The sequence below is a fragment of the Nansenia antarctica genome (genome assembly GCF_963989245.1).
Source record: "Nansenia antarctica genome assembly, chromosome: 14".
Classification (NCBI taxonomy): domain Eukaryota; kingdom Metazoa; phylum Chordata; class Actinopteri; order Argentiniformes; family Microstomatidae; genus Nansenia; species Nansenia antarctica.
Window position 1 is genome coordinate 28,921,484 of NC_137684.1, and position 13,488 is coordinate 28,934,971.

Consider the following 13,488-nt stretch of genomic DNA (forward strand, 5'->3'; position numbering starts at 1 on the left):
ACCATGCCATCATTAGACGCTGGCAGCCTCTCTAAGATTATACTATACATTTAATTTTGTGAGTAGTTTCAAAATGTTGACTCACTTTGAAATGATTTCCTTCAAACGGATAGTGAGATGAGAATATTATTATTTGTGACACTGTCTGGTGAAACGGTCTGCATGTCGGCAATTTTTTTCATATTACGGAAGTTTAAGTGTTGAAGAGCCATTGAAGAACAGTTATAGGATCACTAAATACTTATTTAAATTGTGAATTGGATTCACTGTATCATGTCCCATCCTGCTTTAGGCCACTGGGTTAGTGATACATGGCTTTAAACAAACGTACGTTTTAGGACGTGTTCAAAAGCAACGACTGTGTGTACTTTAATTATGTGTAGTTATGTGTTTTTAGCATGTTGATGTTCTATCAGCATGTTGTGATGTGATAAAGGAGCGATGTACCGATGGTAACAAAAATGTCTGTTTTGATTCAGGGCACGGTTTCTCTGGTATTTGGTTTGAGGCGTACCAACATTCAAATAAGCATATCTTCCTCAATTATTTTCAGATTTCAATGTATGTCACATCATTTGAAAGTTTACAATCTGCACTTTCATGATCTGTGGAAAACTGAAAAATGACCTTGCCCTACTTAGGGGCTTTTTCACCAGACCCTGTCACATATACGTCACATTCAGTCTCGAAGGTGGCTCTGCATGTCAACATCAACGAGTCCAGCATTTCCACTCTAAGTCAACTTAACAGATTCTCAGCTCTCCAAAAACTCCAAGCTTTGATCTGAATCTTAGTGTAGTCAGACTCAAGATCAAAGGACGGTAGCATTAGAGTCAAAGTGAACCTCAGAGCAACAGGAAAGAAACTACTTGTAATCAATTTCCATCTGAGACCTGAACTTATTTACCCTTCCAGTCCTGGATGTACTATCAGACAAGTCAGACTAGGTCACCCTGACTTCTTCACTTCATACAATGATAAGGTTCTAAACTGCCGTTTAGGGCAGTTCAGAGATATTGAGCATCAAAGTTTTTACATTCCATTATGTTCTGTGAGATGGAACCTTTGTATTTTATGAATTACTAACTAAAAAATGTCAACATTTTAAAAATAACACCACACAGGCATTAGTAAACACCTAATGGATCAGATTATGTAAAAAAACTCAATTTTGACCAAAATGGAGATAGAACCTTACAATTCTAACGTCACGCAATGTATTTACTTAAAAATGACTGCACATAGTAACAGACGGTGTATTAGCAATATTACTATTACCAAATCTTTACCTTTCATTTATTTCAAACAAGTAATACTAAAGTCCATTTGCCCACCCAGTTATAGCAGACCATTGAAAAATGATTACATTCTAATCAAATTCAACTAGACTATCTGATATTGGATTACTGTTAAATTCAAATGTATTGCACCAAAAGTAAAAAGGTTATTAGGATAGTTACAGGCAGTACAGTACATACTGTATAGCACTATGGTACTATAGACATTCAGAGGGCAAGTGGGCCACTCCCTGTGGTTTGCTGTGCTACTCTAGCTGCGTCTCACAGGAGGGAAAGGAGACCTGGGGAGAGGCTGGGAGAAGAAAGACTGATGTATCGGAGGAGAGGAAAAATCTGTCAGAATGTGACGAGGAGGAGAGGTCCGGGGAGGAAAGGCTCGCCGTCATGGAACTGCAGGAGAGAGGAGACATGTCCACTGCCATTCCTCCCAAGGTCATTACAAAGAGGGAAGAGGATGGAGTGAGGGGGGTGGAGAGGAGAGAGAGAGAGAGGGAGAGAGAGAGAGAGGGAGACAGACTGATAGAGAGACAGACAGACAGACAGAGATCTACAGTTCGAATTTCAGGGAGGTTTTTCTCGAAAGTGGTTAGAAATTAGATCATGCAAACATGCAAAACGATTTGAGACAGAGAACGATATAGGCAATGTTGTCATTCTAACCCTTAAATTCAAAGTGTTCCATACAGTACAGGCAATAATATATTTTAAGCTTCATGGTCATATCCGACCAAGAAATTGCTGGCCGATTGCTGGTCGTCGAATTCGCCAGTCCAATCCCAGTAATCGTCACAAATGTATGATAGGCTGTTAATTATTTTAATGTTTTTTGTTGTTGTTTGTTTTTTATGTCGTTTTTGGCCATCAGAAATACACTCTGATCAAGAATAAGTTAACATTCTAGTAAAGGCTACTACAGGGGTATCAACAAATAATTATAAATATGAACTGCAGAGGACAGGACATTTGATTATGACCTGCTTCATCAGCATTGCATTAGAGGTTTGCAATGTGAATGTAAATGTCTGTGTCGGAGCAACCTGAATGGGCAGGTGGAACGTTTTTCTTTGAGGACATTTTTTCCACTAGGTAACGATTCGACCAAACAATATTTAGCCGTCTAGCGGTCTACTGACCAACCAATCGACTAGTCGACTATTCTGGGGCAGCCCTACCTTGGAAAGAGACTGGGGTGGCTGTGTCTCAGGAGGTAGAGTCGCCGTCTAATGATTGCAAGGTTGGCAGATCGGCGGTTCGGCCACATGTGTCCTTGGGCAAGACACTGAACCCCAAATTGCTCCCAGTGAGCGGGCCAGCGCCTTGCATGGTAGCTTGTTGCCATTGGTGTGTGAATGTGTGTGTGTGAATGAGTGAATGAGAGGCCGTTGTAAAGCGCTTTGGATAAAGGAGCTGTATAAGTGCAGTCCATTTACCATATACCATTCAGAGACGCGGTAAAAGGGTTTATGAAATGGGACGCACATTTTACTGCATGTTTAGCACGTCACAACATGCTGATAGAACATGCAAAACGCTAAAAACACTACAAACTACACAATTAGATGATCACACAGTCCTTGCTTTTGAACACGTCCTAAAATGTATGTTTGTTTAGAAGCTGTGTATCGCTTACCCAGTAGCCTACAAAGCAGGACAGCAGACGTGATCCTAAAACCTGCTTTTATATTGAGTCGGCTCTTCAACACAAGAAAAGAAAGACACAATTTCCTAGGGGCTAGAGGAGAGAGCAATCGCAGCAATCGCACTCTGTTCCAGAGCAAATCAACCGGACCTAGAGAGGGGGCGGGGGTCTCGGTCCACTTGCTATCGCTCCACAGAGTGATTTGTTGGGGCCCACCCGCTGTGCCGCCGGACCACGATGCCGACAGTTTATTAGAGGATTTCTGCGAGAGCTGACAAGACGGTACATGTGGGAAAACTAGGGTTAGGATTAGGTGCTAGGGTGCTACGGTTAAGGTTAGGGTTGGGGTTAGGGGTAGGGTTAGGGTTAGGGTTAGGGTTAGGGATAGGATTAGGGTTAGGGATAGGATTAGGGTTAGACATGCCAGCATGTACCAAGTCGACGTAGCACCTAACCCTAACCCTTACCCACATGTACCGTCTTCCCACATGTACCGTAACAGAGAAGCGGAGAGCATTCACATGCAGGGAGGGCTGTCGGCACAACGGTCCATCGGCATATTGATGCGGCACCGATTTGTTTGCAGTGAGAACGCATGTTACCCACAAACCAAATACAACTCAATTGCTGTACCCTGCACTGTTGAAACTTCAACACACAATCAACTTTTGATTGTCAAACACACTATATAGCCTGATATGAAATAAAACACTGAAAAAACATAGAACATAAGATTCCCAATGATTATTTCTAACAGTCATGGACATGATCGAACACACATGACCAACTTCCACAACTTAACATTATGTTATATCTGACTCCAAAAGACATTTCATGATTAATAATGATTGACAATGTTTTGCTTATCCCTCTGTGACAATTGATTAGCCTATATCAGATCCTAGATTACATTAAGAATATCCAAAATGCTATTTCATCATGTTAATAATAATGATAATAATATCTTATATTTCTATAGCGCCTTTCTCAGACCCAAGGACGCTTTACAGATTTCATAGACAGACAGACAGACAGACAGACAGAACAGAAAAACAAAGCAAAGAAACAAAGACAGCGAGAGTGACAAACTAGACTAGAGGCCAAAGGCCTCAGAGAACAGGTGAGTTTTGAGGGCTGATTTAAAGGTGTCCAGGGTAGGGGGGGGGGGCATTGCGGGTCGCTGTGGGGAGAGATAAATCGGCTTGCGAGGAGTTTACTTTACACTCATGCCAATAGCTGTACAATCGGTCTCATTAACAATGCATGTGAACATCAGACATTGATGGTCAACTCTGTGATAACCTGGTCACGATTATGTCGTTTTGTTTTAACAGAAAATGAGAATAGAGAATCAGCAGAGGTTGTTTGACACACTGCAAATTCTGACCGATTACAAAACGGTGTTGCAGGTGTATTCAGAACCACAGCAGACCTGAAGATCGTTTGTTCTGTCAAGATTGCAGTGTGAACACAAATCGAACCAGATCCAAGTACAACATTGTAACATAATTATGAATCAGACCAGTCTGAATTAGACCAAATGGACATATCGCTAAGCCACGCCTCGAAATAGAAATTGTCCAATCATATCACAGCAAAAGTCACTACAGGCAGAAAACTCGGACAAACAACTCGCTAATATCTGATGGTGAAAAGCTTCTAGACGAAATATTCTTGTCATCTTTAAAAAAAAAAAACATGTCTATTACTTGCTGTGGTAAATCAGAAATCAGAAATTTGCCAACTCCCGCCATTGTAAGTCATTGAATGTCATTCAGTCACGGTCGGTCAGTCAGTCACTGTCAGTGAAGCGTTGTTTGTTTGTCCGAATCTTCAAAGGGGGCGTGGCTTAGAGATATGTCCATTGGACCAAATTGCTAGTGTGAATCCACCCTAATAAGTGAGCCACTGAATCTGTTTAATTCTTAGTTCTAGCTGTTTTAATCCCATGACTGTCATTCCATAATAGAGCTAGGTTTAGAAGAAGGTGATAGAAGCAGGTTTTTCCTTCTATCAATGGCCCCGGGCCTGAGCTGGATTACTCTTCCTGCTACGACTGGTGGATTGATGATTCACTTGCTTAGTCAAATGTATTGATTGTAAGTCGCTTTGGAATAAGGCGTCTAATAAATGCCAAAAATGTCAAATGTATATAACATTATAACATTTGCAAGGTGTAATTTGTGCCTGCACATCAGCAGCAGAATAACCCTAACCCTATTTCAAGTCTAGTGCATATGTTGTTCACCACACAATATTACACAACTCACAGAACAAGAAGCTCCATTGAACGCCACCGCTGAACATTCGCAGCACTCTTGAATAACTACCTTCCTTCTGATTTCCATTTCTGTTCAAGCAGCCTGCTGACTCAGCTCTCTCCGCTCCACAGCCGTAGCCACATGATGAATATCTGACCAGCGACACTAGTGTCCCTACCCCTTTATACTCCATTGATACTCATATACCCGGAGTGCTTTGTAAAACCATCACACTCTCTCCTCTTGTGGAGAACGCCTACCTACTATTACTACTCATAGTAGTAGTCCAGATCTAATCCTACTAGCATGGACTGTTTTAATTGTTATGTGTTATTATCATAACACATTTCCCAACCAGTGTTGCCAGATGGGATTGTTTTCCAGCCTAATCACAGTCTAAAAACCGCCCAGTGTGATCCTAAGTAGCCCAATTGGGCTGGAATAGTAGCCCAATCTGGCAACACTGTTCCCAACCACAGATGTGTGGGGCCTATTTATGTAGTGTTATCAACACATTCTGTATTCCGATTTAACAAATAGTTGGCAAGCTATTTGAGTATATATCAGCTGTCTTGGAGACATATACAGTATATACTATACAACTGGTAAACTTACAACATTATTAAGCATGAAGAATACACTGTGTTTTTTCTGATGTAGCCTCTTTGAAATCCAAATGCAGCACCAGATTTGAGGGAGAGATTGCGTACATACATTTGTTGAGAGAGAGAGAGGGAGGGAGGAATCTATTTGCCGTGGCCAAATGCCACTGAAACAATTAGATTATCTGAGGACAGCAGTTGTCCACTCTCATTTAGGACATCAGGGCACATTTGGCCAGACAAAAAAATAAGAAATACAATGCAATAAAATAAATAATAATAATAATTATTATTATTATTATTATTATTATTGTTATTATTATTATTATTATTATTATCATTATTATTCTTATTCTTATTCTTATTAATATTATTATTATTATTGTTATTATTATTATTATTATTGTTATTATTATTATTCCTTCTTCTAGCATTGTAGCTGCCAATGGCCCTTGGTTTTGGCATAGATTACATTTTCTTATGATGACTGACGGATAGACGATTCACTTACTTACAAGTATTTGTTGTAAGTCACTTTGGATAAATACCCAAAATGTAAATGTTTAATGTAAATGTAATGTAATGTAAATGACTGATGTCACAGTTTTTGTTTTTGTCACGTAGAGCCCTCTCAATATAAAGGAAGCCAGGAGACCTATTACTCTGACTTAGCATAATGCTCTTCGGAGAGACCATAGCCATAGCTGAGACTGAAATTGTATGATCGATGAGGGAAGCAGAGCCTGAAGGCTTTGGAAGTTAAAGCGCCCCTGAGTCGAAAGCAAATAGGGTTTTAAAGTGCTCCAACAATCTCTCCCTCTATCCATTTATCGCTGCTCTGCAGTTATCTCAGTGGTACACATCACACCAAGGACGACATCTGGGAAGTTATATGGATGTGTTTAGTGTCCATTCTGCAATGTAATTCCTCAAATCAAAGCAAAGCATTTCAAGGTATTATTTTTTTTCAAACTTTATTATCACAGGGAACCTCACACACGTCCGAATGTCCAAAACACTCAAAACTAACATGTGAAGCAAGTTTGTTTATTCTTAATTTTCTTAGCCTCTCATTCACCCATTCACACACCAATGGCGGCAAGCTACCATGCAAGGCACCGGCCCGCTCACTGGGAGCAATTTTGGGGTTCAGTGTCTTGCCCAAGGACACTTCGACATGTGGCCAGCCGGGGCTCAAACCGCTGATCTGCCAACCTTGTGATCATTAGACGGCAACTCTACCTCCTGCGCCACAGCTGCCCCAACACTCAGTTTAGAGTGAGCCTCTGAAAGAACTCTGTTTGGAGGGCCATGTAGCCCTACCACTTCGCCCTGCCCCTCCATCCCAACAAGAATTGGGACACCCTACCCCTACACGTGAACAGGAACAGCGGAGGGGGTAGGGCTAAATTATAGACCAGGGGCCCATTCCACTAAGGTGGATTATCTTCTAAGCCTCGATAAAGTTCTAATCGGCGATAATGTTAGCTTGCGTTCGGTTCCATCAATGTGGCTCAAATAATTCGCTGCTTGGTTGAGCTCCTTCTGAGTCAGACATAATTAGCCTGGTCACGAGCAGGCTAAAAGACTGGCTAAAGTAATACGTGCGTCAAAAAAGGCTCACAGGCGGAAACTACATCCCCGAACGACAGTTCCTCAAGTGTCTTTTAGGAAATATTAGTTCCCACTTCACATGAGATAGATAGATTGGTTGACTGTGTGATAGATAGATAATTTGATATTTTGAAAGTGTGATCGATCGATAGATAGTTTGATTGTGTGATAGATAACTTGATATTTTGAAAGTGTGAGATAGATCGATAGATCAATAAATAAAAGAGTGTAAAAAAAAAAGTACAATTAAAAAAGTAAATTATAGACCAGGGCTGTAATGGGATTCAGTCATAAAGCTAATTATGAGGATGACTTTTAAATCACAAAAAACATCTTATCAATGTCCAATTTCAAAACTGGCTAGTGTCCTGACCAGGCAAGGTTGTCTTCTCTCGAATGAGCCATAGATAAGATTTGTGCAATATTCCTCTCTTGAGAAATTTGTATTTTAACGTGTATTTGTGCTTGTGTATTTTTGTGTCTGCAAGCATACAATCACACTGGTGTGATTAGAGCAATTGATTAGAACATCTGTTTACTGTTTGTTTGGGCTAACCAAACTGTTTTTCCGCAGAAACATTTTTCATAACTGTAACTTAGCAACTGTATGTCCTCAATGTGAGCAGTTTATTTTATTTTTTTATATATCGACGTCCACACAAGTTGCACACATAACACAGTTTTCCTAGCTCTGGGGAAAGTGTTATTTAATTTGTGGAGCTAACAGCAAGAGCAAGAGTCTATAGAACTAACCGTTTGAAAATTCCTAATAATAATAATATTATTATTCGGTCTTCCATGGGTTGCATTATCAATGTGAAACGACGGTAAAACATTCCCTCAGTGCTGTCGCATGTTGGCTCGTTGCTGCCTGCGCATAAGCCCAATGAGACAATGTGTGATGACGGTATAAGAGTAGATTAGGAAAACTGATTAGCTAATCTGCTATAATAAGATTTTGAAATCAAGTGCAATACTGAAACACAACTGTGAACATTTCAAACCTGCAAACTGCGACACTTTAAATGAATGTGCAATAACACTATGTGCAATATGACAACCCTCGGGTACATAAGGTTCAGAGAATAGGAAATGTTAGAATAGGTATAGCATAGCATAGAGTACAGCACAGTGTTTTATTTGTATAGTATAGTATAGTGGATAGTGTACATAGCCTTTATTTATGTAAACCAGCTCTTTTCCCTTCTTGTTTTTTGTTTTTTTCCTAGCACCAAGGGAGCCCCCCCTCCCAAATTTCGTTGTTTGGTACCTGTACTATATCAATGACAATAAAGACCATTCATTCATTCATTCATTCATAATAAACATGATCTTTCCAAAGCCTATAGGACATTCTATTGCTCGTGGAAGGAGGTAATATACAGTATCTAGCAAGTGTTGCGGTATCCACCTTGTAAACTGTGAGAGTTTAGTGTTGCTAGATGAATAATCTAACTAAGACATAGACTGCAATTTGGAGCATGTTGTATAATTTCAGACACAGGCAAGAACAGTGTTTACATGTTGATCTTTTGTTGCTGAAGCAAGTTTGTGTGAGAGGCAGTCTCATTATGGGAGTTGTAATACACAGGGTAATTGGAGCGAGAAGGGGGAAGTGATGGCAAAATCCTGAGTGAGATAATGAGATGGTTTTTAGTTATTTTTAGAGCAAAATCTGTCATTTCAATCGTGAATATCAACTAAACGTGGTACATTAAGCAACAATAAAACCGTTATGATAACAGTGAATCGTTCCTTTTACCAAGAAGATCCCTCATGGTCAGTTGTCATCCGACGATGAGTTTACATGTAAGAAAATAGAGCAGCCAATATGCTTATGGCCCGACAGCAGAGAAGACAGAGAAGACAGAGAGTACCATAACTGTACCTGGAGTCAGAGGAGAGGAGACAATCCTCCAGGCAGTAGCACTTGTACATCCTGTTCCATCCAGAACTGGTGTCAGTGTCTTTCTCTTCTGAATCGGGTGCTCTGCACCATTCGTGAATTTGTAAGCTGACATTTGTTATAAATATTTTTTTCTACTTCATTTATTTGATTGGGGTCAATGAGATGCAAGCTACAGAGAGGCATTGCCTAATCTGTTACTGAAAAGGACACATTTTAAGCAAAGTTGACATAACCATTTATTACAAAATGACTCTGCCATGCAGCCGTGGCCACATCTCTTAGATCATTTGCATGACAAGATCTACTCTCATTGTGTAGTGTGGGATATAGCATCAGAAAATACAAATATCTTTCAAGATTTTTTTTATCATGAAATGGTCTAATAGTATTTCATTGGAATGTACAACTAGAATTCTAATCCAATGTCCTCTCGTTTCACTGCCCTTGATTTCTTCACTTTCTTTCCACCATGTCCTCCTCTCCCTTTTTTGATTATGTTTCTCCAACCTTTAATTGTAGATAACTATCGATGGTAGCACTGTAATACACTGTTGTAATTTACATTGTAAAACCTTGCTCATAAAACATCTCACAAACACCATTACAAACTGGGTTAACTCTCTTTCACTCTTTCCCTGTGTTTCTCCCTCAGGTAAGCGGTGGTAGAATGGTGTCCAGGGAGGTAGGAGGAGGACACAGCTACCTGGTGGCATGCTGGCAGCCCATCTTGGTGTTGATGCTGGGCACCGTACTGTCTGGATCCACCACGGGGTGCCCGTCCCGCTGCGACTGCAACGCACAGGAGCGGTCCGTGGTGTGCCACCGACGGAGGCTGGCGGCACTTCCCGAGGGCATCCCCATTGAGACTAAACTGCTGGACCTCAGCAAGAATCGACTTAAAGGCCTCGGGCCGGAGGAGTTCCTCAATTACCCCCAGCTGGAGGAGCTGCAGCTGAACGAAAACAACGTCTCTTCCATCGAGCCGGGAGCGTTCGGCAACCTCGTCGGCCTGCGGACCCTGGGGCTGCGCAACAACCAGCTGAAGCTCATCCAGTTGGGGGCGTTCACGGGCCTCAGTAACCTCACTCAGCTGGACATCAGCGAGAACAGGATCGTCATCCTGCTGGACTACATGTTCCAAGAGCTGTACAACCTGAAAGCGCTGGAGGTGGGGGACAACGACCTGGTGTTTATCTCTCAGCGGGCGTTCCACGGCCTCAGCAACCTGGAGCAGCTCACCATGGAGAGGTGTAACCTGACCTCCGTGCCCACCGAGGCCCTAAGCCACCTGCACAACCTGCTGTCGCTCCGGTTGCGACACCTCAACGTCAACGTCATCAGGGATTACTCCTTCAAGAGGCTGTACCGGCTGAGGGCGTTAGAGATCTCCCACTGGGCCTACCTGGATACCCTGACCCCCAAATGCCTGTTCGGTCTCAACGTCACCTCTCTAGCCATAACAAACTGTAACCTTACGGCCGTCCCTTACCAAGCGATCCGACACCTCGGGCACCTGCGCTTTCTGAACCTGTCTTTTAATCCCATTCACACTGTGGAAGGGAACAAACTGCACAACCTGCTAAAGCTCCAGGCCTTCCACTTGGTCGGAGGGAGATTAGCCATGATTGAGCCCTACTCTTTCCGCGGGCTCAACCACCTCAGAGTCCTAAACGTATCCAGCAATAGCCTGAGCACCCTGGAGGAGTCCGTCTTTCACTCGGTGGGGAACCTGGAGACCCTCGCCCTGTACGATAACCCCCTGGCATGCGACTGCCGCCTCCTCTGGGTCTTCCGTCGTCGGTGGAGGCTCAACTTTAACCGCCAGCAGCCTGTCTGCGCTTCGCCGTTGGCTGTACAGGACAAAGAGTTCAAAGACTTTCCTGACGTCCTTCCCGCCGACTACTTCACCTGCCAGAAGTCCAAGATACGAGACTACAAGGCGCAGCAGAGGCACGTGGACGAGGGGACGACGGTCCACTTCACGTGCCAGGCGGAGGGCGACCCGGCCCCCGTGATCATGTGGCTGTCCCCCAGGAAGCAGTTCATCACCGCCAAGTCCGTCGGACGGCTCACCGTCTCTCCCGAGGGCGTCCTGGAGGTGCGCTACGCCCAGATCCAGGACAACGGCACCTACCTGTGCATCGCCAGCAACGCGGCGGGGAACGACACCAGGCCCGCCCACTTGCACGTGCACAGCTATTCCCCCAACTGGCCCCATCAGCCCAACAAGACGTTCGCTTTCATTTCCAACCAGCCCAGCGAGGACGGGGCCAACGGCACCCAGGCCACCGTTCCCTTCCCGTTCGACGTCAAGACTCTGATCATCGCCACCACCATGGGATTTGTGTCTTTCCTCAGTGTCGTCCTCTTCTGTCTCGTTATCCTCTTTCTCTGGAGTAGAGGGAAAGGAAATCCAAAACCGAGCATAGAGATTGAGTACGTGCCCCGCAAGGCAGAAGCTGGAGAGAGTAGTCCGACCGACGCGCCGAGGAAATTCAACATGAAAATGATGTAAGACTCGGTATGAATCGCTGTAATCTCAAAGACTTGACTGCAAATGAGGGTAGATGACTATCTTCTCTTCTCTCGAAATGTGTTGAATTTATGGGGGATATGGAAATTGCACAGTAGCACAAGTCTCTTGATACTATACCCAAGACTGTTTTACCTTCAGGGACTAAAATCCTAAAAAGCAAATGTGGAATTTGAAGTAATTTCTGTGAGTTTTTATGGGGGCGACGGTCCCTAAGAAGAATTATCCCATCCTGTTCTTTGCTCCTTTCTGCCAGAAAAAAAGGAGAGAGTGTCTTTAACCCTATCGAGCCTTTTGACTATGTGTACTTTTTTCTGTATCTTCGTTCTCTTCATGTAAATTGGACAATGGATCAAGAGCAATGTTTCTTACTGGTTATAGGTTCTGAGCATATACTGTATTACCGTATTAAGAAGAGGTGCCATTCAAGCAATGTATATTATATGTGCGAGTCAAATTGGAGAAAAAAGGGTATATTTTAATTTGTTTTCAAAAGTATTATGCTCGACAATCATCAAAATCACACAGGTCATTGGTGTGGATCGTTGAGTTTTTACGGTAACAATGTGAAATATCAGCTTCGATGCCATTTTATGCAGCTGAACGTGCAGTAGCACTGTGCTGTCCATAACCTTAATTTGTACATCACAACAAACATGGATCATACAATATTGTGACATTCATAATCCGATGCCTTATGTTTTCTTTCCTTGTGTGTTTCCTGTTTGCAGTTGAACTGGAGAAGGTTGTTGTAAGACGCAGTTTTACTGGATGTTAAATAGGGTTTTTATGTGGTAAAATGTATTTCACAACCATCGTCTGATAATCTGAAAGTAATGTGTTCATAAACTCTTAAAATACTGGTTCTGAAATAATGAATGAATGAATGATGGAAAAGCCTATTAAAATAATAACATTTTGTACAGTAAGAGAGTGCTCCCTCTTATGCTCATCTCAATGAGAAATTAGAATAAATTAAATAACCTTACTCAATGATAATGTTGCTTTTCATACCGAACAGGCAATTTCCTTTTCACCAGGAAGTGGACACAATGTGCTCAGACAACGTAACAAAGGCGTAGTCCTACCATGCACTGGCCCCTAGGGTATAGACTGTGGGGGCTTTGTAAGTAAAGTTGAATGAGATGTAATTTGTTTAGAATGTATGGCTTCTATGGTTTACTATAATGTGTTTTTGGTACAGTATAAAGAATGAACAATGGCTTATATAGCCGACATGAGCTCCGAAGAAGGCAATGTCAAAGTGAAACCGTGTTATCCACAGCGTCTGTGACATTCTTTGACTTCAATATCAAAGGGAATTGGATCCCAAGACAGTATAAGTGGGCAAGATAGGATAGGATAGGAGGCCATATAGGAAAAAAATCGTAATCTCAGTTTCACAAGTATTGAGTTCGAGCACTCTAGCACATGTATGCAAGCGGACTCTACAGGTCATATCGGTCAGACTAGGAAGGTTAAAGTACGTTAGATTTCATAAATAACACACTTTGCAATTTGCACAAAAACTCATCTGTCTCCTATTGCCATTATTATTATTATTATTATTATTATGCGAAAGCAGCCATTAGAATGTACTCGTAAAAACAAATTGACAATCTTTTTTTGGAC

General features: G+C 42.2%; 1 protein-coding gene across 1 annotated transcript; it reads left to right on the forward strand.

Annotated features, from left to right (window-relative positions):
• Positions 1-9,990: 9,990 nt before the first annotated feature.
• On the forward strand, positions 9,991-11,838 carry LOC308170240 (leucine-rich repeat and immunoglobulin-like domain-containing nogo receptor-interacting protein 1-B; the record flags this gene model as incomplete). The annotated part of the gene is made up of 1 exon (XM_080545008.1): positions 9,991-11,838. The coding sequence occupies one exon, from the start codon at positions 9,991-9,993 to the stop codon at positions 11,836-11,838; it is 1,848 nt and encodes a 615-aa protein (XP_080401134.1).
• Between the last annotated feature and the right edge of the window lie 1,650 nt (positions 11,839-13,488).